Source organism: Siphateles boraxobius, unplaced genomic scaffold, assembly GCF_051911475.1.
Source record: "Siphateles boraxobius isolate OS27281-9 unplaced genomic scaffold, OSU_SipBor_1 8, whole genome shotgun sequence".
In the NCBI taxonomy this organism is placed as follows: domain Eukaryota; kingdom Metazoa; phylum Chordata; class Actinopteri; order Cypriniformes; family Leuciscidae; genus Siphateles; species Siphateles boraxobius.
The window spans coordinates 10,796,733-10,824,197 of record NW_027509208.1 but is presented as its reverse complement, the minus strand read 5'-3'; the positions used below and the strand labels follow the sequence as shown (position 1 = coordinate 10,824,197).

The 27,465-nt window shown below is 39.0% G+C and overlaps 1 protein-coding gene across 2 annotated transcripts in view; it reads right to left on the bottom strand.

Moving 5' to 3' along the window:
- The window catches only part of mdn1 (midasin AAA ATPase 1), a 66,029-nt gene that overhangs the window by 10,682 nt on the left and 27,882 nt on the right, over positions 1 to 27,465 (bottom strand). For both annotated transcript variants that reach the window (XM_077220026.1, XM_077220027.1), the window contains exons 35-79: positions 26,484 to 26,681; positions 26,151 to 26,359; positions 23,788 to 23,910; positions 23,470 to 23,667; positions 23,174 to 23,281; positions 22,866 to 23,054; positions 22,683 to 22,772; positions 22,083 to 22,346; positions 21,745 to 22,009; positions 21,192 to 21,351; positions 20,579 to 20,695; positions 20,270 to 20,478; positions 19,625 to 19,773; positions 19,327 to 19,526; positions 18,588 to 18,814; positions 18,359 to 18,472; positions 17,798 to 17,927; positions 17,619 to 17,725; positions 17,383 to 17,516; positions 17,141 to 17,301; positions 16,932 to 17,052; positions 14,916 to 15,132; positions 13,057 to 13,297; positions 11,987 to 12,113; positions 11,535 to 11,699; positions 11,209 to 11,423; positions 10,450 to 10,837; positions 10,234 to 10,346; positions 8,655 to 9,318; positions 7,362 to 7,523; positions 6,932 to 7,214; positions 6,601 to 6,839; positions 5,724 to 5,819; positions 5,502 to 5,596; positions 5,260 to 5,384; positions 4,981 to 5,136; positions 3,636 to 3,745; positions 3,459 to 3,532; positions 2,809 to 2,992; positions 2,479 to 2,632; positions 2,107 to 2,253; positions 1,405 to 1,531; positions 1,218 to 1,323; positions 948 to 1,063; positions 195 to 614 (exon numbers count right to left, since the gene is read on the bottom strand). In XM_077220026.1, coding sequence (XP_077076141.1) covers positions 195 to 614; positions 948 to 1,063; positions 1,218 to 1,323; positions 1,405 to 1,531; positions 2,107 to 2,253; positions 2,479 to 2,632; positions 2,809 to 2,992; positions 3,459 to 3,532; positions 3,636 to 3,745; positions 4,981 to 5,136; positions 5,260 to 5,384; positions 5,502 to 5,596; positions 5,724 to 5,819; positions 6,601 to 6,839; positions 6,932 to 7,214; positions 7,362 to 7,523; positions 8,655 to 9,318; positions 10,234 to 10,346; positions 10,450 to 10,837; positions 11,209 to 11,423; positions 11,535 to 11,699; positions 11,987 to 12,113; positions 13,057 to 13,297; positions 14,916 to 15,132; positions 16,932 to 17,052; positions 17,141 to 17,301; positions 17,383 to 17,516; positions 17,619 to 17,725; positions 17,798 to 17,927; positions 18,359 to 18,472; positions 18,588 to 18,814; positions 19,327 to 19,526; positions 19,625 to 19,773; positions 20,270 to 20,478; positions 20,579 to 20,695; positions 21,192 to 21,351; positions 21,745 to 22,009; positions 22,083 to 22,346; positions 22,683 to 22,772; positions 22,866 to 23,054; positions 23,174 to 23,281; positions 23,470 to 23,667; positions 23,788 to 23,910; positions 26,151 to 26,359; positions 26,484 to 26,681 — 8,197 coding nt within the window. The remainder of the gene's footprint in view (positions 1 to 194; positions 615 to 947; positions 1,064 to 1,217; positions 1,324 to 1,404; positions 1,532 to 2,106; positions 2,254 to 2,478; positions 2,633 to 2,808; positions 2,993 to 3,458; positions 3,533 to 3,635; positions 3,746 to 4,980; positions 5,137 to 5,259; positions 5,385 to 5,501; positions 5,597 to 5,723; positions 5,820 to 6,600; positions 6,840 to 6,931; positions 7,215 to 7,361; positions 7,524 to 8,654; positions 9,319 to 10,233; positions 10,347 to 10,449; positions 10,838 to 11,208; positions 11,424 to 11,534; positions 11,700 to 11,986; positions 12,114 to 13,056; positions 13,298 to 14,915; positions 15,133 to 16,931; positions 17,053 to 17,140; positions 17,302 to 17,382; positions 17,517 to 17,618; positions 17,726 to 17,797; positions 17,928 to 18,358; positions 18,473 to 18,587; positions 18,815 to 19,326; positions 19,527 to 19,624; positions 19,774 to 20,269; positions 20,479 to 20,578; positions 20,696 to 21,191; positions 21,352 to 21,744; positions 22,010 to 22,082; positions 22,347 to 22,682; positions 22,773 to 22,865; positions 23,055 to 23,173; positions 23,282 to 23,469; positions 23,668 to 23,787; positions 23,911 to 26,150; positions 26,360 to 26,483; positions 26,682 to 27,465) is intronic.

Here is a 27,465-nt window from a genome sequence, read left to right as displayed (position 1 = left end):
ATAAGTTTAAAGAAAGGTGGATTTAAACTAGAGATTAAACTCAAGAGGGTTGGCGGACAATATCTTGCTAGAAAAATAGCAATAGAAATGGCCACGATTTCTGGGTCTCAAAAAAACGAACAAAAAAAAAAAAAGAGCAAACTGAAATGCAAACACAAAAAACTAATTTTTATTTATGCAAGATCATAGCTCACCAGCTATGGATAACTCTTTCTGTGGATTCCTGGGCCAATCCATCCAACTTCTCTTTTAGGTCTTTCACTTCCTTCATTAGGTTCTCCACCTTCTGCTCCACCTCTTTCCAAGCCTGCTCCCCTCTCCGCAGCAAACACGCCTGTGGCTGGATGTGAGGGGCCAGGGGAGACGGGTGGCTCAGTGTGGCTTGACCCTGCACAACTTCCCCCTCCCTGGCCTCAGCGGGCACTGCAGAAGAACCTTCAGGACAGCACTGGAAGATCCAAGAGAGCTGCCGGAGCACAACCGAGCAGTGCAGCGCTGAAGACTGAGCCCGGTTGATCCAGCACTGGAGAGGCTCCTGAGGAGGGAGACCGCTGACATCATCTCCAGAGACAGCCGTGTGAGACTGGATACTCTGGACACTGTCGATCAACTTCCTGTTGTTTTAAACAGAGAGCAATCAGAAAACATGCAGTGTCATGGCATACAAGAGGACAGGCACGTCAAAGTTATACACTGCAATTCAAAAATTCAGTATGATTTGTAAGTCTCTTATGCACAACGTTTGCATAAAAAAAATAATCAATGTTGAAAATGCTGCCTAATATTTTTTTGGAAACCATGATACATTTTCACAGATTTTTTTATTTTATTTTGGAACATTGTAAATATATTTACAGTCACTTTTAATCAATTTAATGCAATATTGCTAAATAAAATTATTAATTTCTTCATCTTTCTTCCTCTAATGTATCTTGAAAGGACAGTACCTCAGATGGACCCAGTGCTCTGTGAGACCAGCAAGTCTTTGCCTTTGCCTCAACAAAAGTTTAAACAGGTGAGAGGTGAAACCTCGACATCGCTCTACATTTCCCAGACCAAGCTCCTAGAAGAACAAAGAAAGACATAAAAACCAATCCCTTACCGCAGCACTACATGAAGACTACATGAAACCAACAAAACACAACTATCATCAACATCAAATCTAAAGCAGAGGCTAAATTTATCAGATTATATCGGAGCTGATTTAAGGCCCTCACCTTAACGGCACATTGTAATGCTGTCATCATGGTGTTGCGCCTGGCCCAGGATCGATAGAAATACTTCTCACAGCCTTCCCATGCATTCGTCATCTCGGCAAATAACCTGTGGACATTAATTACTATCAAAATCAGGCTCTGACCCTGAGCTCTATAGAAGACACTATTATAGATGATGGTTACGTACGTGTGCTCGGTGTTGTCCTGTGTCTTGACTGTAGACAGGGCTATCTTCATCTCCACTGGCTGCAGACACAGTGTCTCATCTGGGTCTGCAGTACGACCCCAGTTCAGACCCTTACGGTAGGACAGACCTGGAGAGAAATAAAACAATTAATCAGCTGGCTTCATCTACATATGGGGGTCTATGGCAGCCCTATAAACCATACATCATAGAAATATGAAATTTGCACAGTTATAGAGGTGGTACAAAATAGTAAAACTCTAAACTCACAAACTCTAATTTAGGAGTATCTAGGACCAACTGTATAGCACCACCACCAGTTCGAAAAAACCAAAACACTTTTCAAATGGTTATAACTTTTGAACCCTTTGTTCAAGAAAACTGGAACTTAGCACACCTGATTCGTCTCACCATGCTGATCACATTCACCATCTTACATTAAGATGCCATCCATTATAGTAGTGGCCATTTTGAAGTACAGTATTCCGTTTTTCACTACTACTCCAAATTGTATCGAATTCTTATGAGAATTGGCACACAAATGACTGAACAGATTTTTGTTATTCATTCCTTGTTCAAAATTGTCACAAAACGAAGCTCAAACCTTTATAATTAATTAAATTATAATTAAACAACGATCTTTACGGGTTTTTTTCACAACCAACAACAAATTCTCTAATACAACAAGAAATGACTCAGACTGACCGATCTGTGCAAGCATCTTGTAGAGATCTGCTAGTGCTCTCTGTTTCTGCAGGAGGAAGTGTTTCACCTCCGCCTTCTGCTTCTCCTGCTCCATGCTACGGTCCACCGAAAGGCTCTGCAGTGCTTGCACATTTGCAATTATCTCGGCTAGACAATAAAAAATTGGAGAGAAAGTTACATTTTCAGGTTCATATGAGATTTTCACAATTCATTCATTAAGTATGCTTTTGATAACTTGAACATGTCGAGTAAGCTCTAGGTAGGATGACTAGCCATATAAAATGGCATAAAATAATCTAGTTTAATAAGAAGAAGATTAGACAAAATAATCTCTTAAGTTATGAGCCTTTGGGTGAGGGCAAAAAGTGATACCTGTGAACTGATCCAGGTCTTCTGAGAGCTCAGGCAGAGAGGTCTTCTTTACCAGTTGCACACACAGCTTCTTCATCTTCCTCGTAAGGACAGGCAGACGGGCTTGGAGAGACGAGGGCTCTTTATCAGGTGAGAGTTCTTCTGGACCATCAGTCTTGATATGGACAAGAGAGTTAAAAAAATGTCAATATCAGGAAATATTATAGATGTTATATTATATACAAAGCAATTGTCTCATAGGCAAAAGAGTTGAATTTAAGATGAAAGTTACATTTTAAAATGACAGTTTGGTTTGAACTAAGTTGCTGTTTCAGCTTGAGATAATGTTACCTGTAGATCTCTGCCCTTTCCAGGCAGGGCACTTCTCAGTGCTCGGTGAACCCTGTGCAGAGGAGTCTCCTCAGGCTGTGAATCCACATCATCCATGCTGCCGCCACTGCCATGCTCCAGCAGACAAGGTGCACATGGCTCCTTCAGTGCTGCCTCAAACTTCTTCACAAACTTAAACAGGGTCCTGATCACAGACATAATGTCATAACTTTAATTTTAAATCATTACAGCCAGTTTGAGGCCCATTGCTTTAGCACTATGTTAAATTGTACATGTTACATCTTCTCCATTGAGTGCTGGAATGTAACAAACATTCATGTTGATGATGTGATTAAGCTGAAAACCCACTACCACTAAAAATTTGGGGGATGGTAAGATTTTTTATTAATATATTTTAAATATATTCCTGTGATGGCAAAACTGCCTTTTCAGCATTGTCACATGGTCCTTCAGAATACATTCTTAATAAAAATAATAAAAATAAATAAAAATTCTTAATTTTCCCCCGGGATTCTTTGATGTTCAAAATAAAATGATGTTCTATTTTATTTTAAATAGAAATCTTCAGTAACATTATAAATGTTTTTACTCTCACTTTTGATAAATGCAATTCATCCTTGCTGAAAAATCTTTTAGTCAATCACTCTCACCTGTGTGTCTTCTCCACTGACTGCTTGATGGACCAAAAACTGACATCATTCCACTTGGAGATTTTGACAAAGTCCTATCAAGATAAAGATTACATCAAATCAATAAGAGACAGGAAGAAAAATAAAAACAATATATATATACATGACATCAGTATTGGCTGCTTGGGTTTCACCTACTTTGAGCTCTTTCTCTATAGGAGACCTCAGCTGGGTGATCTTGGTCTGGATGCTCTCTGAGAACTGTGTGTAGTATTTATAGAGATTCCACAGCAAACTCCCGAGTGAGTCTGTGAGGATAAAAGGACAAGGTCATGCATTTAATGTGGCCGGCGTAGTCAACACTTTGTCAAACAACACTAATACACAAAGTAGCAAAGAACAAATAAAAAAAAAAAACTGTACTGTATCAACATTGTATTGCTGTGTCCATGTTGGACATGGATGCTGCAATTCAAAGGTCATGAAATCACTAGATCTTAGAGGGTTAGGTCACCCAAAAATGAAAATTAAGTCATTAATTACTCACCCCCATGCTGTACCAACCCTGTAAAACCTTCGTTCATCTTCGGAACACAAATGAAGATATTTTTGATTAAATCTGAGAGGTGGATCACTGCTACATAGGCTGCCTAAGGGAATGAAACTTGACGGCCCAGAAAGTCATTAAAGATCATGCTTAAATATTCCATGTGCCTTTAATATTTAAACATGTTCTTTAATGACTTTCTGGGCCGTCAAGTTTCATTCCCTTAGGCAGCCCATGTAGCAGTGATCCACCTCTCAGATTTAATCAAAAATATCTTCATTTGTGTTCCGAAGATGAACGAAGGTCTTACGGGGTTGGTACAGCATGGGGGTGAGTAATTAATGACTTAATTTTCATTTTTGGGTGAACTAACCCTTTAAGGGGCATTCGGTAGCTCTGGCTATTTCTTTGCTGATTTTCACTTTTGTTGTCGCATGTTTTCTCAACGAGCTCCCCCTACAGCTGTGAGGCGTATATTTCACAACAACATCATAAAAAAAACTCACTTGCGGCACCCTTCTCCCCCTTTCTACCGCTGCTCATGTGCATTTATTTATTTATTATTATCGGAGCAGGCCAACTTTATCGTGTGGAGTATGTCTACCGAGGTGGGTAATACATCATACACATTGAGGGCAGCGTGTGTGTTTATGTCGAATTGCTGTTAAGCAGTTTGTGTTTCTCGCTCGTTCTCGCTTCTCACGAGACTTCCTATTTCCAACTTACCGGGACGTTAGTCCCCATGTTGCAAGGTTGGTTTTCCGTCTAGGAATGCTGGGGGGAGTGGGGAAAGTCACCATTCTCACCAGAACAGGTTATTAAACTATCCAGATGATTTCTAAACGGTTTTATTAAGTTGAAATAGTTTGCGAATGCCCCTTTAAAGATTTTAAAGATCTCTTAAAATCGAAATTGTACATTTGTAGAAATTAGTCCATGTGTGTTAGTGATCTCTGTTGACAAAAATAAACAAGAGAGTATTCTCTATTCACTTACCATGTCCTCCTTGTTTAGGAGCCAGCAGGACGTGGCAGTGAAAACCAAGCAACATGGACAAGCGGACAGAAAACTCTCCTAAGGTGGAGCCTTCTATGAAGGCCTGCAGTGTGGATGAGACTGACGAGAGGGAAATATCCTCCACACCATCATCAACTGGACAAAAAAAGTGTGTTACGATGCAAACCCATTAAATGTGATATATTGGAATTACTCATTTGCTGTAGTTGGAGGAGAAATTGTTTTACTGGTACACATATTAAAGTGCAAGTCGGTTACCATGTCTGGTGTCTGTGCTCTGCTCCTGTAGGTATTTCTCTATGAGTTGGTAGATGGACAACCAGTGCTTGGTTGAATTCTCAGCGTGGCGCTTCAGTGCGTTATCAAGGCTGCTCGACCAGCAGCTGCGGAGATACAGTAGTTGAAACCAGTTAGACCATCATGTCGCAGTCTAATCCAACCATACAACCATACAGGCTTTAACCACCACCCTTAACAAGTAGCGTCACTAGACTACTTACTTGAGCTCAAGTTTTCTCCACTGAATAATAAGTTGTGTGACAGCTTCCAGCTCATTCCTTAGAGACACTGCCCGGCTAGCATTGTTTTCCCAGTCCTGTGAGGAAAAATGAGAGAAGAACTGCTCTCAAACTGAACTCATGGCCTAAGCTGTGCACAGATGGCCAGTAAACTACTGACTAGTAGTAATTTAAGGATGTACGTGCATGAACGGATTTCTCTACCTGTGCTTTGCTGAGCAGGATCTCCAGACCATTTAGAAACTTTGCCAGAGGGCTGGAAAGACTAAATGCTAATATCCTCTCTATCACCATGGTGATCTGTGACAGATAATACAATAGGGAAGTGTTAAGAGACGACATTTGAGAAATAGTCAAAAGCTGTATCAAGCTAACTGACTTTCAATTACGTTACATCTCAAATGTTAACTAAGCCAGGGATTTTTTGCACAATGAAATAACTGTCTTTTATATTGTTACTATACTGAAGCCAAAGTAAATTTGTTTTGTTCAAAAGATTTTTTAAACATTCTAATACTTTTATTGCAAGGATGCATTAAATTGATCAAAAGTGACAAAGACATTTATAATGTTACAAAAGATGTCAATTAGAAACAAATGCTGTACTTTCTATTCATCAAAGAATCGTGAAAAAAATGCATCACTGTTTCCACAAAAATATTAAGCAACACAACTGTTTTCAACACTGATGATAATAAGAAATGTTTCTAGAGCAGCAAATCAGCCTATTAGAATGATTTCTGAAGGATCATGTGACACTGAAGACTACATGAAGTAATTTCTGCTGGAAATTCAGCTTTGCCATCACAGGAATAAAATACATTTTAAAATAATTTGTATAATATTTCACAACATAACAGTAGTTACTCTATTTTTCATTAAATAAATATAGTCTTGGTGAGCATAAGAGACTTCTTTCAACAACATTTAAAAAAATCTAACCGACCACAAACTTTGAATGATTGTGAATATTTTTTTTCTCTTAAACTTTTCTTAAGTCCCTTGTGGTTCTCTGCACCCTAATTTCAAAACCTCTCATTTAGAACTTAGCAATGACAGTAATAGCAACGGCTACTCCCACCTGAACAAGAGCAGGGTGTTCGGGCCAGTCGTTGAGACGCTGTTTCACGGCCTTACTCAGCTGTTCTAGTGCTGGCAGACAGATCCGGGCCTGACTCATGTTAGGCTCTATGTAGAAGTCATACGGCCCATCATTCTGCAGAATCAGTCTAGCTGGACCCCCTGAACCGCTAACCGTGTTTTGGAGCAGAGTGCTGAGGAGGAGCTGAGAGCCCATCAACTTAGGATCTACTTCACAGTCTGAGAGAGAATGGGAGAAAAAGGGAAAGGTTAGATGAAGAGATACGTAGGGCCTGTGGAGTTCTGATCTGCATAAAATTATGCCTTCATACCCATTAGATGGTAGAAGCGGGCTATCAGTGGAGCTGTGATTTGATAGGATGAAACCAGGGCACTGATGTGGTGTTTGGTGTGATTGGTTGGCGAGTTGGGCTGGTACCAAAGTGTATGAGCGTTAGACAAGCAGAGTCTCTGATGGACCTGAACCACTGTGCTCATGCTGCTGACCAACAGAAAGCTGCTTGTCTCACTAGACTCCTCCTTATCTACATCATCGTCGTCCTCTATGATTATTGGCTGATCGAGACTAGGTTCTGAAATGATATCAGAAAAATCCTGTGGAAAAAGTGGAGAAAATACATTATTGGCCAAAGAACAAACTCTTACTGATTTGCAACAATGGAAAGGGCAGCAAACATGCAAACACGTGTGAACAGATTTAAAGACACATAAAAAAAGATGACTGGTTTAGTCCATCTTTACCTTGTGGTAGGAAGGAAAAGAGCGTCTGAACTCTCTCTCCTCCTGCTGGTCCTCTGTAAGGCCTGTCCCGTGCAGACGAGTGCGGCTGCGATACAGACTGGCTTCCATCTGCTCTTTTTCTCTAGCTCTCTTCTCCTGCTCGTCCCATTCATTCACTATAGCCTGAACAAAAAAAAACAGTAGTCTATGTCAACATCACAAAATAGCTGTCTCACAAAAGCCGCTTTGTGAATATGTATCATGAAGTGCACTAAATAAATCAATTCAACTGAAAATGTTTCTCTGCAGGTTTAAACATCTTATAGTAATAGTGAGTAGAAAAAAATGCAGTTGACTTGGGAGTAAATATTTTCCGTAAGAGATAATATTCTTGGCTATAAAATCAATAACGGTAACACTTTATTTTACAGTGTCCTTCTTAAATGTAGTTACTATAGTAATTACTTTAAATTATGCATAATTACATGCAACTAACCCTAAACCAAACCTAATCCAAACCCTAACCCTATATTAAATACATGTAGTTAATTAATATTACACGGTACTTAAATGTATAATTACACTGTAACAAGTAATTACTATATTATTATAACCAGTATACTATTTTCCATATATATATATATATATATACACACACACAAACACACTATATTAACTAATATTTTTAAATTGTTTTTTGTAAATTGAATTAAAGCTGAAATAAAATACAGTTGTCAACATTTGAAGTGGATCAACAAAAGTTAATCAAAGTTATCCTAAGACAAAAATGGGTATTGTTCAAAATTCATGTATAACTTTGATGAAAGGTTTTGATCCACTTAAAATTTTGACTACTGTACTTTATATAATATTAGATGAAAAACTTAACTTGAAAAACAATTATTATAATCATTAAAAACAATTTAAAAACTTAAATGAAAAAGAGAACCTGGCCAACTAAGTGAATAGTTGAAGTAATTATTAAAACTGATATATATATATATATATATATATATATATATATATATATAATTTAAAAGAAAAACTTAAAATGAAAAGTAAAAGTATAAAAATAAAAGCCAATTCAAAATATTAATAGTATATATATATTATAGTATATTAATAGTATATAGTATAGTATATAAAATAAAATAACATTGATATATACACATTATGTATTTATTAATTATAAAAAAAAGTTTGACATCTTTAAATTTAGTTTAGTTGAAATTAAATTCAAAATCTTTTAGACTTTCTCTTTTCATGTTCTTGACACAGGTTTTATTATTTGGGATTCTGTACTTCATATCTCACCTGGCAAACATGTCTGAAGAGTTTTTGCGTCTCTGCACTGAGATGTCCGGCACTCAGCGCGTGACTCTGTACGTAGAGCAGCGCATTCAACAGCAACAATGCATGATCTGGGATCACGCGGCTGACCTCTGTCGCTGGCAAATGCTTTCCCAGGCCCTTTAGCATACGCATGCATTCCCTTGAACACAGGTAGTCTGCACAAGCCAGATCAGAGGATGCCGCTGGACTTGGAAAAGCTAGCATAGTGGACACGAGACGCATCAGACCCGGTTGGGCAGTTATTGAGGAGGACACCTGAGATGCCAAGAGTCGCATGCCATGCTGCACCTGCAGAATTGCTGCCCTCAGGGGCACCACCACATCAGGATAGAGCGGGTACTCCTCAACCAGCCGCTGGCAAAAACGGTGCTGTGAAGCCTGCCAGACGGCCTCCTCCTTCAACAAACCCTGAATCCCCAGCCTGGACTTTGGTCCCGGGGCTTGTAAGGCCTTCAGGAGGTGGGAGAGCAGGTCACCCACTGCAGCTGGTTGGCCGATGCTGCACAGGTAGTGCTGGAGTTCCTGATATAAGCGACCGTATTGGGGGTCAGGGGGGCGGCAGGCTTGTTTACGACTCAGTTCACAAATCTGCTCCTTGATCTGCTGCATACGGATCCACAAGTATCTAAAACACACACACACAAACAACAAAAGAGTTTTAAACATTAAATTGGAAGTCTGTAGGTAAATTCTTGACAACACAGATAAGCAAATCTTTTTTTTCTTGTGTCTGATAACCGGGAAATAGATACAGAATCTATAATATTTTAGCTAATAAAATAAAAATAACACTAAAGACAAAAATTATTTTAAATGCACCAAGTGAAATTAGGCATCACAACATTATAATGTACAGTGAGAATGAATTTTCATTTTGAGATTTGATAGAGATTGAGGTTAACAATGTTATTAAATTTTTTATGTTTTTAAAGATTGACTTGAAGTATAACATGACAGCAGCGGTAATCTAAATGTAAAAATAGGAGAGATGAGCATGCACAATTAAAATTCCCATTTCATTGACAATGGCTGAAAATCTCTAATATCGGCCGATAACTGATATGGTGCTGATATCTCCTGGATCCATACAAATCTGCATAGTAGACTGTTACTGAGATTTTCAGCTAATTTTTTCCATAATGCATAATTACAAGCAACTAACCCTAAACTAAACCAAACCCTAATCCTAACCCTATAGTAAGTACGTACATAGTTTCTTAATATTACTCAGTACTTAAATGTATATTACTCAGTACTTAAATGTATAATTACACTGCAACAAAGACACCTTAAAATAAAGTGTAACCAAAATCTCTCATATCGGCTGATAACTGATATTGTCAGAAAATTCTCATAACTGACATGGTGCCAAGATCTTGTGTATCCATACAAATCTATGTAGTAGGTTGTGAAAACAGGGGAATTTAGCATAAACTATTAAATATCAGACGATAACTGATATGGTACAATATCTTGTGCATTCATTAAAAATTGCATAGTAGACTGTACCAGAAGTAATGGAAGCTGAATGTTTGGTTACCTGATGCGAGGATGCTGAAAGCTGTCAGTTGTGCTACTCTCCTCAAGCTCCGCCCCTGTGAGCAGCTGTGAGGAAAGACTCCGCCCTCTCCACTCTTCCTGTAACAAAGCAAGCTGAGAGACACAAAAAGTCATCAGATTATTTGCATTTGTAGATGAAAGGTTGCAATAGATCTCTAGAATGTCACAAAATTAGCCAATTGCAAGATTGTCTCACCTCCTCTTGTGCATAGCGGAGTTTATACCCCCTTTTTACCGCAGGGTCAAAAATTGTTTGTGGAGCCCAAACTTGGATTTGCAGCAGACCCATGTTCACCCAGAAAACTCCAGAGCGGGCAAGCTGGACTGAATCTTGTGCCCGGTTGTGTGCGAACTGCGTCAAGCATGTGACTAAGGTTTCCAGAAAGCCCTCTGGGAGCATGTTTTCAGGCAGGCCTTCTCTGAGGGCAATCTGAATCTCCTGGGCAGCACCAATGGGGTCCGGGCCTTCTGTTAGACTGTCACAGGATTCTGCATAGCTCTCCTGTAAACCTGGAGACAACAGCTCACAGAGCGACTGCAGCTGTCTACGCAACACAAGTCCTTGCAACCGACAGTCAGTTAATCTACAGAGAATGAGAGAAGGAATGAGAGAAAAATGAATTATTGCACAATAGAAATGACAATAAAAATGTATATTGAAATGTTTATATAAAAATTAGTGCTGTCAAATAGATGAATCGCATCTAACAAAAGTATGTTTACATAATAGTATATATTATATAGATATCTGTGTGTGTGCATCAGTGTATATACACATAAACATACTTTCATGTTATATGCGATTAATCGATTAGACACCAATAATTAAAATAAAAAACATGTATTTTATATAATATACTTAAATGCATATTATTATATTGCAATCCCATACTGTAATTTTTTTTTCAAAACTCAACATATGTATCCGTGTTTAGGTATGATATGTGGTCACTACCTGAAGTCAGCAAGCTCAGCCATAGCCATATTATCCCAGATCACAGCATTCAGATCTTGCAGCTGCCCAGTTCTCTCTCTCCACTCGCCCAGGGTCACCCGTGATGATGACAGGAAGTGTGACCCTGATGGATCCCATCGGCCGCCAGCATCAGTGTTGCTCAGAACTCCCAGCATGCAGCGGGACCACACCGCACGACTCAAGATTCCAGGACCCTTCACATCGACAAACATCATGTCAAGGTTATTTATTCATGTTAAATAACATGTTAAATTCAAATTAAAAAAGCACAGTGTTTTTAGCTCTTTCTCCTCAAACACACACACCGTATCAGATGGTCCCAACAGTGATCTGGAGTTGATGTGCTCCTCAAAGTTCAGTGGATTCCACTTCAGCCAACGGTCAGGGTCAGAGGTCACACTGCTGCTCCATAACGCTGCCAGTGTCTCAGACAGCAGCTCACACCACACCAGCGGCAGCTCCTCCACAGGCTGGTGAGGGAATAAAAACAAGGATGAAAACTGAGATCAACTGAAATTAATATTTTAGTTTCTAGTGAAGCATATGATTCTCAGTAAATGGAGAAAGGAATACTTCATAGATCATTTATAAGTTAAACTCAAAACAGTTTAAACCTAATTTTTTTAACCAAAGTCAATTGTATTGTTTGTATGATATATTTAATAATCAATTGAAGCTTGTCAAATGTGACTCAAAGATAAAACATGGCCATTGATAATAACACCGGAATCATTATTATGAAGGAGTTTTGACAGACCCTCTCAGTGCCTAGCAGGAACCAGAGAGGCTGCAGCTGTCGGATGTTCATGGGTGTCGACTGCATACAGAAACGCAGATGATTAGAGAAGGACCTGCGCAGACCATCTTCTGCCTTCTTATTGCCTCTGTAAAGCAAAATATACAACACAATATGAGTAAAACACAGAACAAAGAACGCCTAATGCTACAAGATCCTACTTTGCAAAATCAAGTTTTGTTGTTAAATAAAACTTTTAAACAATTTTCTTTCATTGAAATAAAGCTAAAATAAAATACAACGTACATAACAGCCCTGTCTGTGAAATCGGACCTAATTGTTTAATAATAGTTAAAGGTAGGGTAGGCAATTTATTTTATAAAAGCTTTTTGTTATACTGGCTGAAACTCTCTTTACATCCTGATAGCCATCAATAATAGAAATGGTATAAATATAATTTAAAAAAAGTACACATCTTCTGTGGAAATCTCAGGACCAAAAAAAATGTCCTACCTTCCTGTCAACATATGCATTTCCATACCTCCACGCACCCTGATCATGCAGACATCATCACAGTGTGTTTCATGAGGCAATGCATAGTTGTAGACAGACGTTAGTCACCGAGCGCCAAAAACAAACAGCAGCCACCTTTTACAGTTCCTCCTGAACCAAAACAACGAGCTTATGCTGCGTTCATGCCATGTCGTAACCGTAATTACGAGATGAAAACCTGTGACGTTCTCCTCGGAGCAGCTAACGTCCTCACTCCGATTTATGCATTTCTATGTCAACACTTTCAATGCCGAAATGAATCTACAGCAGTCAGGTGGTATAAGTAAGAGCTCTTTAAGTTGTTTATGTTCATCATTATTATTGTAATGTTATGTGCTTTGAGACATGAGGTAATTTAAGTTATTGCAGTCTCTTGTCTCGTGACTCTGCTGTTCATGTGTTTTGAAGGAGGTGTGGCTTTGGGAGCGCTCTGAAGGGAGGGAGGGATCTTATGCTTTCAAAGCTAGCTTGCTATTGCTAAGCCTCTCTGAAATTGCCAACCCTACCTTTAATAATTTGATAGAGAAACATCAACATACCCTGGTGTGACTGACAGATACAGCAGGTCTGTTGTGACTTTCATCTGGTTAAGTACCGCCAGCTCTTCCAGTGCTGGCCACAGTTGAGCCCTACGTGCAAGTTGCAGTAACACCTCCCTGTCTGGTGCGGCACAGTCTCCCACTTCCTCCTCATTATCTTCAGACAGAGAGTCCAGCAGGCCACAGGAAGCCATATGACCCTGCTGCTGATCCACACAGCTCACAAGCCTCTCCAGGACACCTGGATAGAAAGATATTTTGTGTTAATAAACTAAGGGAGTCAGGGCTTGCCTGGTTGTATGATCTAGCACAGTGGTTCCCAAACTGTGGTCCACTAGTGGTCCGTGAGGGTACTGCAGGTGGTCCGTGGAAAGGCAAAATAAAATATAAAATAATATTTTTTACCTTCATTTTACCAGGAATCCCCATAAAAATAATAAAAAGTAACAAGAATATGGGCCTATATTGATATAAAATTTAAATTAAATTGTCAGGTTATTGTGTGATTACTAAAATAGGCTAGTGGTGCTCGGCCGTGACGTTCAAGTTCAGTGCCGTTAGAACCACAACATGGATCGGTGGATAGCAACAGGTTCTCTGAAGAGGAAAGCGGCAGAGGCAAATATTTTGCCATTATATAAAATATTTGTCTGATTATAATTTCACCAACAGTAATTCTGGATTGCCTCCACGAAAACAAGTAAAAAGGAAATAAGCAAATCAGAACACTGCACACCAAAGCAGCAGCATGCGCGCAAGCGTGAAACGCTAGTGTTTCTTCTTACTGCGTTTCTTTTACTGTGTCTTTTGCGCTCTCAAGTTCATTATTTCATGTAGGCGCGCGGCAAGTGCGCTCATAATTGAAGTGACGCACTCATTTTTTTAGGCGCAGCGAGATGAAAACACCTCAACTTTTCATAATGCTGCAAACGCACCGCAGTTCATGTGACAAGAACAAACAAATCAGCTTAATCCTTTCCGTAAACATTGAAAGCTCAGTCAATGAAGAATGTAAGAATGCACGTGCACCCAAACACTACGGGTGTTTTTCTCTTCTCCGTAAATAAATCTTGTAGCAGAGCTACAGCAAGCGTTTTTCGGTGGTGGAAATCTATTAGCTACTAAGCACAACTAAGTTGTGGAGAGCGCGCATAGCAACGACAGACGGCACGGGAAAATCGGACCGAATTTTACTATTAGCTAATAATAAAAGATAAGCTAATGTGCATAGATGTAAATGTCAAGTAATTAATCTTTTTTTGACTCATTCTTTTTATAAAAATGATTTAAAGGCTGAAATATGTGAGGTTTATCTTTTTATAAAACCTTTTTTTGTGAAAAATTATTTAAAGGCTGAAATATGTGAGGTTTATCTTTTTATAAAACTTTTTTTGTTAAAACTTTATTTGAATTTCATTTTACTATATGTGCCTATAGGAGTGACAGGGGTTGGCGGCAAAGTATCTGGATATTTGCCGCGGGGCGAGGGCTTCGATTAGCTCTCTCTTTTTTGACCATACATGTTTGCATCCCTGAAATGAACCTGATTATGCCCTCGGCGCTTGAGTAAATAAATTAAATATGTGGCAGCCGTTGTGTGCAGTAAACTTTCTTTTAACAAGCTGTTGTACTGATGTGATGACCAGTTATAGTTTTAATGTTAGTAAGCCTATTTAGAGGTGCGGATTAATTCAGGAAGGACTCTGTGGAGATATATTTTATTATGTGTATTATGAGGTGGTCCGTGAAAATTCTTGATTACAAATAGTGGTCCACACACCCAAAAAGTTTGAAAACCCCTGATCTTGCACAACCACTTCATGCACTTCAAAAATTACTATCAATAATGTGATGTTTACCTGACTTCTGAGGCTCCAGCAGGAGGTTGGCCTGAAGCACTAGACCCCAAGCTTCTAGCAGAGCCTCTTTGGAGTCAATTCCCATGGCCACTCCACGGAGACGAGACACCTCTTGTTTCCATAGCGATGCGAGGCTGTTGTCCAGGCGCAGGTCCCTAACATCCAAAGCCCTGCACAGCACCCGCAAACGGGCCGCACATTCAGCCACTGCCTCCAGCTGCACGGAAAAGATTGTGGAATTATTTTAGATCACTTAGAATGCAGGATTCAAATAAAATACTTCTGATACTTTTAAAAGAATTTCTCAATTTATTTCTCAATTTATTTCTCAATTTATTTCTGGGTGCTTGCCTCTTTTTTAATTATTCTTCAAAAGAAATTAATACCATTTATTCAGCAAGAACACATTAAATTGATCAAAAAATTTATAATGTTACAAAATATTTCTATTTGACTTGTCTATTTCTATTTCTACTTCTGTACTTTCGAACTTTCTATTAAATCAAAGGAAAAAAAAGTGTACTACGATTTGAACAAAAAATAAGAAGCACAACCATTTTCAACACTGATAAAAAAAAAGATAAGAAATATTTAATTAGCATATTAGAGTGGTTTTTGAAGGAACGTGACACTGGAGACTGGAGTAATGGCATAAATTATGTAATGAAATGCATAAAATAAATTAGGTTTTAAAATATATTGAAATATTTTTCTAAATTGTATATACAGGTCCTCCTAAAAAAATTAGCATATTGTGATAAAGTTCATTATTTTCCATAATGTAATGATAAAGATTAAACTTTCATATATTTTAGATTCATTGCACACCAACTGAAATATTTATTTTATTGTTTTAATACTGATGATTTTGGCATACAGCTCGTGAAAACCCAAAATTCCTATCTCAAAAAATTAGCATATCATGAAAAGGGTCTCTAAACTAGCTATTAACCTAATCAAAACCTATTAACCTAAGGCCATCATTGACATCCAGAGCCACCGTGCACAGGCGTGGGCAGGAAATGGGCTACAAGTGCCGCATTCCCCAGGTCAAGCCACTTTTGAACCAGAAACAGCGGCAGAAGCACCTGACCTGGGCTACAGAGAAGCAACACTGGACTTCAGGCATTTTGGCATTTCCTTCTCCCCAGTCTTCCTCCAGACTCTGGCACCTTGATATCAGAATGACATGCAAAATTTGCTTTAATCTGAAAAAGTACTTTGGACCACTAAGCAACAGTCCAGTGCTGCTTCTCTGTAGCCCAGGTCAGGTGCTTCTGCCGCTGTTTCTGGTTCAAAAGTGGCTTGACCTGGGGAATGCGGCACCTGTAGCCCATTTCCTGCACACGCCTGTGGACGGTGGCTCTGGATGTTTCTACTCCAGACTCAGTCCACTGCTTCCGCAGGTCCCCCAAGGTCTGGAATCGGTCCTTCTCCATAATCTTCCTCAGGGTCCGGTCACCTCTTCTCGTTGTGCAGCGTTTTTTGCCACACTTTTTCCTTCCCACAGACTTCCCACTGAGGTGCCTTGATACAGCACTCTGGGAACAGCCTATTTGTTCAGAAATTTCTTTCTGTGTCTTACCCTCTTGCTTGAGGGTGTCAATGATGGCCTTCTGGACAGCAGTCAGGTCGGCAGACTTACCCATGATTGCGGTTTTGAGTAATGAAACAGGCTGGGAGTTTTTAAAAGTATCAGGTATCTTTTGCAGGTGTTTAGAGTTAATTAGTTGATTCAGATGATTAGGTTAATAGCTCGTTTAGAGACCCTTTTCATGATATGCTAATTTTTTAGGATAGGAATTTTGGGTTTTCATGAGCTGTATGCCAAAATCATCAGTATTAAAACAATAAAAGACCTGAAATATTTCCGTTGGTGTGCAATGAATCTAAAATATATGAAAGTTTAATTTTTATCATTACATTATGGAAAATAATGAACTTTATCACAATATGCTAATTTTTTGAGAAGGACATGTATATATATACACACACATATTCTGTATATCGCCTAACCTTGAACGGCAGTGGCTTTCCTAAAGTCTTCTGAATGCCCTTCAGAGCAGAGGCCACAGCCACAGAGCTGGAAAGTGTGTTCTGGATGGCTGTGGAGATGGTGTGTAATTCCTGTTGGCCTCTGAAACAAACATACACACACATATAAACAAACACTAAAGAGAACATTACATGAAGGCTTTTAATCATGTAATAAAGCCATTACTCACTCATAGTCACTATCCCCCATCAAAAGCTGAGGCAGTCGCAAAATTAAGTTTTTGTGCACCCACTGCCAGTGCAAGGACAGCACACACACCCCCCGTGTATCCGCAGACAGCGAGTTACACACAAGCCAGAAACGATCCCGCCACTGCAGCAGCTGCAGGATCTGGACATACAAATCACATCACTGTAAACCAACTGCAGAACAGAAGCAACAGCAGCGTGGCTATAATGAAACCGTTCTGACCTCAAACATGAGGTGGTCAGAGATGTAGGGCTGGCCCGACTGCATGGCTTGCAGTACGAATGAATCCCACAGGTCGAAAAACGAGCGCAGGTGGACCAACACTGGATGAGGCAGGTGGCCTATGTCCACCGTTCCTATAAAACCCAAACATATATAATAATCACATACAAACTAGTATGTTCATGTCTCCTAGTATTAACAGGTATTTTAACATGGCTGAGGAAGTGTGCGAATACCTTTTGAAAAGGCAGTGGCAAGTCTCAGGGCACTGTTATGAGGTGAGCTGTTTCCAGCACTGCTGTTAATGGCTGCTCTCTCCTCTCGGTCCATCAGCAATATGATCCTTTCAAAACAAAACATAAAACATATAATTTTTACTACAAAAACATTCCAGTAAAACAGAATAAGGACTTACCTGTTGGCAACAGCGTTTAGCGCTTCCATGAATTCCATGTATCTCTCCTCATCCTCAAAGTTGCAGGTGTTGGCCAAGATGTCCAGGTACTGCTTGTTCCAGCGCATGTCAACCAAAATCCTGTAGTCATCTGATCAAGAATGTGTTTTTTTCAGTAATTTCACAAGTCTGACTGAATATTATAGGTTTGAATAATAATGTTTTTTTGGAATATGATTTTGAATTTTTTCAGAGTAAATGTTAAGTCCATGAAGCGGCATTCTCAATGCATTTAACTTCCATTATGTGATTGACTTCATAATGAACCACAATGTTTAGCAGAAAATAATAAAGGGTGGGTCTTTTATCTATCAGGCCTTGAATGAATTGTTGAATTGTTTGGTCATTTGGATTGATATTATACCATGATATTGTTTTTTCCCTACTCGCACGGCTTTAGTTAGATCAGCAGAAAGTTGTTTAAAAGGACTCAGAGGTCACAAATTATAAGTGCACAGTTAGACCGTGGGCATTTTCTAAGAAAGGAACTGCTTTCATTTTCATTACTGCATATGAGTGTACCTGTGCTGTGTGGCTGCAAAAGCTCCGCTAGACATTTGCCTTTCCCGATGAGCTTGCTGTTGAATACGGCCTTCAGCGCTGTGCATCCTGCGTCCAACTGTATCAGAGCTGCATCTGCAAGAACAAGCATGATCTCAGGACTGTGACAGAAAAGCTCTCAAGTAGTATGGCTACACAAGCTATTCCAAACACATTAAAAAGCATTCTTTTTCTTTTTCATACTGCCTACCTGGTGCATGTTTGTAAGTTTTGGTAAGGTGGGAGAGCCAGCTGGTTCTGAGAACCCAGTCACTGTGAGAAGCTCTTTCTGTCAGTATTTTAACTGCTGTCGGGAGGAGGCGCAATGCATTCTCTGCTCCTCCGTCCAGTCCTCCACCTCCTGAAAACTGAAGCCCATCCAGAACAGCACCACTCTGCATCGCCCTCTGCAGGTCAACTAGGCTCAGTGGACGATTCCTGAATCGGTAAAGGTTATTATACAAGGTTATTGTGGTTAACAACTAAAAAACAAAAAGGGGGGGGGGGGGGGGGATTATTAAAATTATTTTTTCCCCTAACATTTATGCTAATTGAAATAATCAGATCAAAACTACAACAAAATAAAATGAACAATTAATTAATTGTTATCAATCAGTTGTTGTTATTATTGCAGTTTCAGTAAGCTGTATTATCAAATAATCTGTAAACAAATAGATGAACATAAAATGCTGATTTGAGCTTAAATAATTTTATTATGTAAAACGTAAGAGTTCAGAGAGATAATTTGCCAGTTCTTATAAAAATAAAAATAAAGACAAATAAGACATATATAAAGAAAAACTAAACTGAAACTAGAACAAAAACACATAGTAAAAAAGAAATTCAAAATGGAAATGTCTTTAATATGCACAAATATAAGTACAATCTCATTAACACCAATGAAGTGGCTGGTAATAAAGAACAAAATGATTTGTATGTATAGTTCTTACCTTTTTCCGTAAAGGCTGAGAGTGTTGAGGCAGTACAGGAGGACCTGTCCGTCTCTCTGGACACTGGAAAAACACGAGTCCTCAGTGCACAGCAGGGCTGAGGGGATGCGGTCCGGCCACACGCCTGCACACAGCAGCCCACTGCCCCAGTCCTCAGAGTCCAGCACTGCCAACTGCCTCTCAATGACTTCCTGTGCCAGCTGAGACAGGATGTGAAAGGGGTTGATTAGGCATAATTTGAGGGATTATGGAATTATGTATCTTAGCTTGTCATGCTTATTGAAAAATGTCTATGAACCTGCTGGTTAGCAGTGGTGCGCTGACAGAAAGTATAAGCCTCTCCACAGGCCTGTAAAAGAGCACTGGGCAGATCCACACCCCTCTGGAGTTGACCAGACAACAGAGACGCAGCATGGAGCAGAGATGACATGGATGACGCGGGCGAGTCTAGAAGACGTTAAAGAGAGAATAGCCATTAACTCTTATCCCAGGATGTCATTCCACTACCCTCATTCATTTTTTAAGGTTAGACATCAGCCATCTAAGTTTTTCTCAATCTATTCATTATAAATTATAATCTTAGAAAAAGATATTAAAAAAAGAGTGTTTTCTATTTTTTTGTTGTTGTAAAAAGTGTATAGGGTCGCCAGCGTCCCTTGAGGTACGTAATAGTAAATATATTTTTTCTGTGAAACAACAATTGAATCTCTGATGAGGCAATAAGTCCAATTTACCTTCATTCCTAAGGGTGTCATTGTCTGATACACAATTATGATGTGATGTTTCACTTATAATTACCAAAGACAAAAAACTAAAAAAATACACACAAGTATAATCAGCAAAACTTGAAATGTCTCAGCGATTTACTTGAGGAAGTTACTGAACACAATCAAATATTAGTATCACTAAAACTCTGAACAAGGGTTATTAATCACAGACGCACCCCATATAGTCTTCTTGATTTCTGAATGAATGGAGATGAGCAGGTCACACACACAGTCTCCAGTCACTCCCAGGGTGTGTAAAACCATCTTTAGATCCAGAGTGTCCCAGCACACACCCTCATGCTCGCCAGGGATGTAGATTTCAACACCGCGGTTCCTCATGGCTCGAGAGATTTCCCCGTGCGTGGGATCCATGGTGAGAAACAACCTAGAACACAGTGTGAAATAGGATTAAGTAAAATATATTTCACAGATCTGTACTTTCACAGTTTAGCTGGAAGCGGTGTCGGTTGATGGTTTGATTGTACCTGAAGTTAGGGTGGGGAGTGATGGTAGGTGTGGTTCCATCAATAATTCCTCGTTCATTAATAGTTAATGAACCGCCAGGTTCCAGGAGGGCGTTGAGTCGATCCAACACTGAAGGGCTGAAACATGCACATAAATAGTTCATTTAAGAAATTTCATATTATAACTGGTCAATCTGAAAAACTTAATCAATCATGGCATTCAGCAGAAAAGTATTTTTTTTAATGTTATGCTAGTTTCATGTCTTGTATCACTCTGCACTCTTTCTTAAGTAACTTAAAACTCAAATCAATATTTCAGAACTATTTATTTCATTTTAAACTATTTAACTATTTATTTAAAACTAATTTGATAAGCAGCCATTAAATTAGACAATTAGAAGATAATTTCTGCTTCTATTGGATCACCAATGTTATATTTTTCATTAATGAGTGCTGACAAGAGTGTTAAAAATCAGTCATTGAATCATTTACTCAACTGATTCCTTAAAACACAGACTTGACTGAAATTAGTCATATCATCCTTTATTAAAATGTGTTTACAAATCTACCAAGAGACTCCAAAAATAGTGTTCAAGCATTTTAATAATTTTAAGAAAGATTGGTTTAAAAAGACCTGCAAAAGTTGACATTGTCCATGAGCAACCAGTCTCCAGCCTGCAGTGCCTGAACTAATGTCCCATCCAACCACTCAAAACCACCATGAGTCCAGCCGTCCTGCATCTGAGCCAAGCGCTCCTTCAGTAGAGTGAAGTCCATCTGCAGCTTTGACATGTCTGCAGGGGACAATAAAAGATTATGACACTCAAAGTGTTTTAAATGGATAAGGCACAAAATACGATTTTTTTAAAAAATTTATTTAAATGTATTTTATATTTAAAAAATATAATGTAATATTTATAATTTCAAAAATACTAAACTAAACATAACTATTAAATATATATTTATTTAAATTTTTTACATTTAATATATTGTTTAAATATTTATTTTTAATATTAAATAATAAAAGTAATTTTCAAACCTTTCTTATGGATACATGGTTAGACAAAAAAATTTCACAGGGCTGACGAGTTGACAAGCAGAATTCACATTCGAATGTCACAGAAAACCAAATGTTTAAGTTTACAAGGCATATACAGGACAAGTACTCAGTAGTGTAGTGTCCTTACCTGTAAAGACCTTGAGTTTAGTGTTGAGTTTGTGCAGCAGAACAATAATGACCTCCAGTTTGTTTAAAGCCTCAAATGTGACCATGCCCTCTGTGGTATCCAGACCCTCCTCTCGTAGCCAGCGGCGGAAAATGCTCCATGTGCTCAACAGAAACTCAGTATCCTGCACTGCCCCGTCCAATGACATCAGGCCTCGCCTGGTCACCATAGCAACTACATAGTCCATGTTCTCCAATACCTGCTGCCACGGCCGTATGATGTCCACCTAAACAGAGCACCAGGTTAACGATAACACCAAGCTAGTGAAACAAAGATCTTGCTTGTCATTTCCAACTGACCTGCTCAAAGCCACCCAGCAGCTCTGTTGTGTCCATGGCGCTGTTCATGGCCATAACCCTCAGCCTGTGTCCCGTTAACAGTGCAAGCAGATGCACTAGACTGCTCTTTCCACTGGCAGTGGGACCCGCCAGTATGACCATCCACCCCACCTCCACACACTTCATCAGTGCTTCCAGAGGGCGCAAAGAATAATGGGTAATTGACAGAGGAGGATCCAGAGCAATGGGTGCACCTCCACTGCGTTGCAGAACTGAGTAACCCACCTGCATATGGGTGACAGAGAGAAAGAGATATTTTCACATCGTTTCATTAGACTTATAATATAATTTTATATGATAGATTACGTGTTAAAAAAACGAAGATTAAAAATCAATAAAATTTATTTGTTTTTATGACTACTATTTTTTTCCATTTTTAAATGTAAAGCATTTATTGAATTATTGTGTATGAAATGTGCTATATAAATAAATGTGCCTATAATATACTATATTATATATCACATCTATTGTTTCTTAAGATTTATTTTATATTATTGATTCCAAAATTAAGGGGTAAAAAAAAAGGCTAAAACTTTTTTAAATATTATATCTCTGACCAACCTGCAGGTTCAAAGGGGTGATATGAAACTGCCTAGAGCCCATGTAAGGCTCAAAGTCTTCTCCAAACACCTTCCTAAACACTGCTAACACCTGAGAACATAACATGTACAGTATTAATGATAAACAGCCACATCTTCATGTCATCTTTTAAGTGATAAATGGCATTTGAATTAGCGTGGCTACCTGAGCCTTGTCTGCCTCTGTCCTCATGCGGTCTGCATACACAAGTCCAACATGCTGCCCAGGGTTGAAGAAGCCAGGTGATTGGTCTGTCTGCATCAGCTGACACCAACGGAACAGGTCACGGAGATTAAACTCCCAGGGTCCTCCTCTCTGGCCCCACTTCCTCTCAATTGTCACTTCTTGGACGAGCTTAGAGAACAAGAAAATCAAACCTCTTTTGAGATGATAGATGAAAGGAATATCTACAGATGTCAATTAAAAGAGCAACAGAAGAACACCACTGGTTAAGGGAAGTGTTGTCCACTTACTCGTTTGCTAAACTGCACCATTTTTGAGATGATCGCATTGTCAATGTTAGGAAAGATGGAGTCACTAATGAACTGCATGTCTTCATTGGTTAGCGAATCCACATAAACCTGAATGAGGAAAATACAGATCTATGTTTATATTTTAGTCTCTTATTGTATGACTCACTAAGACCATTACCATATAATACAAGCTGCTGTAAAAAATATTGTATATTAATAATCTATGTAAAACAGATGATCTCTGAGAAAGAAGAGAAAACAAACAAATTACAAAAAAGTAATTAGATCTAAGTTACCTGAGTGAATCTGTTAAGGAAGGACTTAGGAAGGCCTTTGCGTCCTCCTCCCTGAGTGAAAGGGTTTTGGCAGCCGAAGATCTTGGTCTTCTCATGCTGTACATGGAAGCGCATGCCCAGCTCAGGGATGTAGATCTCAGCACGATGATCAAAGCAAGCGTTAAGACCTTCCAGCACTGACTGAGAAGCCAGATTCAGCTATAAATGAAAGAAAAAACATCAGTTAATAATTTACAACCCAATGAGTTATCATTTCTAACTGAAAATGTTCAAGACTGAACTGGCATAGAGCTACTAAAATCAGCCATTCATCTGTACCTCATCTAGGACGATCCAATGTCCAGCCTTCAGCCCAGCAAGTAGAGGACCATCACGCCACGCAAACTCTCCTCCTTTCCCACCTTCCACTGGCAAATCTGTCCCAAACAGATCCGTTACGTCCTGAGCAGAGAGGATACAGCACAGATTTTTTCAAATGTTTTTAAAAAAACTCACCAAGGCAGCATTTAATTATTGAAAAAAATATATAATATTACGGAGCCCCTAAAGGGAAAAAAAATTAGGATGGGAGAATTTTTTTTTTAAATCTTTTGCGTTCCCCCGAGAAACTTTGCGTTCCCTCGCAAAGATATTTGCGTTCCCACGCAAAAGTTTTGCGTTCCCTCGCAAAGATATTTGCGTTCCCTCGCAAAAGTTTTGCGTTCCCTCGCAAAGTTATTTGCGTTCCCACGCAAAACCTGTTGTGAGCTCGGACAGACACTTCCTGTTTAATGTCCCGCTGGCAGTGCTTCAGAGCTTCGGAAATTAATGGAGCGTTTCATAGTGTTTGAACTTGGACTCAAATATAAAGAAATGCGGTCAGTGCTTAACTCAAGGAACTTCCCGGATCAATATTCTTGAGCTAAACGTTGTTAAAACACAAACGACACCTATTTACAATCACAGTAACCTAGACAACGAGCTACAACCCAATTTTCCTCAAAACGAGCTTTATAATATAGGCTAAATGGATCTTTATGTGCAGGCGGCTGACAGACAAGTCAAGGGACCATCTGCAAAGTGCAATATAACCCAACAAACGACTACAGCATCAACTCATATTCAAAAATACAAAAATAGTCATTAACTTCAATGTTACAAACTGTAGTGCCACCCAATTCAGCTTACACATCAATGGTGACCCACTGGTCATACTACACTGCTTTTGCACATTTTATATTATGAAAAATATTCAATAACTCCACTGTAACACACCAAATTTAGTTCACACATCACTGCTCTAATATTGGTTATACAACACTTTGTCTTCCAAATGCATAACTGTAAATGTAACTCTTTTATCCAAAGGAAGAGCAAGAACTCATAAGATGAGTTCTTGCTCTTCCCTGGGAATCGAACCTATGACCTTGGTATTGCATGCACCAACGCTCTACTGTTCGAGTTACAGGAAAGCTGGTATGGGAAGTAATTGCACATAAAAAATAAGTAGGCCTATTATTTACACAAAATTATATTGGTACTGTGCGCAGCTAGTTACAATCATAGCTTATGCATTATATTTGCTTACTGAATTCCGATGGCATTACACATAACAGTGTGAAGTTATTGATTTTATTTCATAAAAAATCATAACAACTATGCTTTTTTAAAATCAAACTAAGTATTGTAGTATAACCAGCAGGAGAGTGGTGATGTGTGAACTGAATTTGGCCACAATGTCATAGTGAAGCTATAGAATATGTTTAATAATATAAAATGTGAAGATTGGTTTGGGATTTGAACTTTGCAGACGGCCCCTTATTTGGACTTGTCTCTCAATCGGCTGTTTAGAGATAAATTTATATTATGAGGAGAATTAGCTCGTTGTCTAGGTTCCTGTGATTGTAAATAGGTGTCGTTTGTGTTTTAACAACGTTTAGCTCAAGAATATTGATCCGGGAATTTCGAATAGCCTATTTGAATATTGCCAGCATTTCTTTATATTTGAGTCCAAGTTCAAACACTATGAAACGCTCCATTAACGTACGGAGCTCTGAAGCACTACCAGCGGAACATTAAACAGGAAGTGTCTGTCCGAGCTCACAACAGGGTTTGAGTGGGAACGCAAATATCTTTGCGAGGGAACGCAAAACTTTTGCGTGGGAACGCAAATAACTTCGCGAGGGAACGCAAATAACTTCGCGAGGGAACGCAAAAGTTTTGCGAGGGAACGCAAAGTTTCTCGGGGGAACGCAAAAGTTTTGCGAGGGAACGCAAAAGATTAAAAAAAAAAAAAATTCTCCCATCCTAAATTTTTTTCCACCACCACGTCCCTTTAGGGGCTCCGTATAATATAAACCGTAATATGAAATATTATTGCAATTTCTATTTTAAAATTATAAAATGTAGGAATGTAATTCTAAATTTTCAGTAGCCATTTATTATAAATAAAATTATTTTTTAACATTTTAAATGCCTTTACTGTCACTTTTGATCAATTTAATGCATCCTTGCTGACTAAAAGTATGAAGTAAAAAAAATCTTACTGTCTCCAAACTTTTGATAGTGTATTTAACGTTGATGTTTTTTTTCCCTTTCAATAAATAAATGAATAAAAAAAAATTGTAATGGTGATAGTTTTCAACAGTTCTACAGTGCAGGGAGGTTCTACCAAAGCAAAACTCTATATTTATTTGACATACAGTTTGTTCTGACAGGTTGATTCTGACAAGATGGTTCCCAGAGGCCTTGGCAAGGGCAGTGACCAAGCTGGTCTTGCCCACTCCAGGTGAGCCCTCGAGGAGTATGGGTCTCTGAAGCTTCAGTGCCCTTAGTATCCTCTGAGCATTAACTGCAGTTGTGCCCGCACTCAAAGCGTAGTCCGACAGACTCCTGCCCTCACTCTCAGGACCTGAGGGAATATCAGACCAAATGTAGCAAACAAAACCCAAAAGTCATATCTGACAAATGGTTTGATAACAAAAATTCAACTTTACCAAAATATAAAAATTTCAAAGTTGAGTCAGAGTCCTCACCTGCAGCAATGAAGAAGGGGTCAATGCCAAAGAAGTCTTCACCCCACTGGGGCTCTCTGGGGACGCTGGTGTCGTAGACTTGGAGTGCGTCTTGCATCTCCTCATCCAGCGCTGTAATTCTGCTCAGTCTCTTCTCCAGGTACTCCAGACTCGCCTTCCGTGCCACCAGGGCATTCTCTGCTGCCGACACTGTGGTTCCTGGCACCAAGAAGAAAAGTATTAGGTCATTGGAATGTAGTATGGGTGGGAAGGGATATTTGATCTGTAAATGCAACAATGAAATACATCCTCTACTGTTCAAAAGTTTGGGGTCAGTAAAATGTCCTTATTTTCTAAAGAAATGAATACTTCTATTCAGCAAGGATGCATTAAATTGATCAAAAGTGACAGAGAGGACATTTATAATGTTACAAAAGATTTCTATTTTAACTCAACGCTTTTCTTTTGAACTTTCTATGCCTCAAAAAAATCCTGAAAATAATGGTTACCAAAAAAATATTAAGCAGCACACTTGTATTCAACGTTGATAATCAATATATTATAATGATTTCTGAAGGATCATTTGACACTGAAGACTGTTGTAATGGCTGCTAAAAAAAAATCAGCTTCGCCACCACAGAAACAGATTACATTTTAAAAAATAATGTTAAAATAAAAAAACATTTCTTTTAAACTGTAATATAATTTTTCAAGCCTTGATAAGCATAATACTAGCCTAGAAATCTAGACGCACCCTAGCGGCAGCAAAAATTATTTTGCAGCCAGTGTTGTCTAGCAACTCTCCGTTGACTTTCGAGCTGGAAAAACCCAAAACTTGTCAGGCCAATCAGATTGTGTATAGAGTCGGCGGGCGGGCTTAACATAATGATGACAGAGTTGCGTCCGTTCACTGCTACTTGAAAACAAAGAATGGCTGCTGCTGCTGCCGAACTGCGGTCTTTCGATTCGGCTTTGGCCGCGACTCTGGGGGATTTGAAGTTAA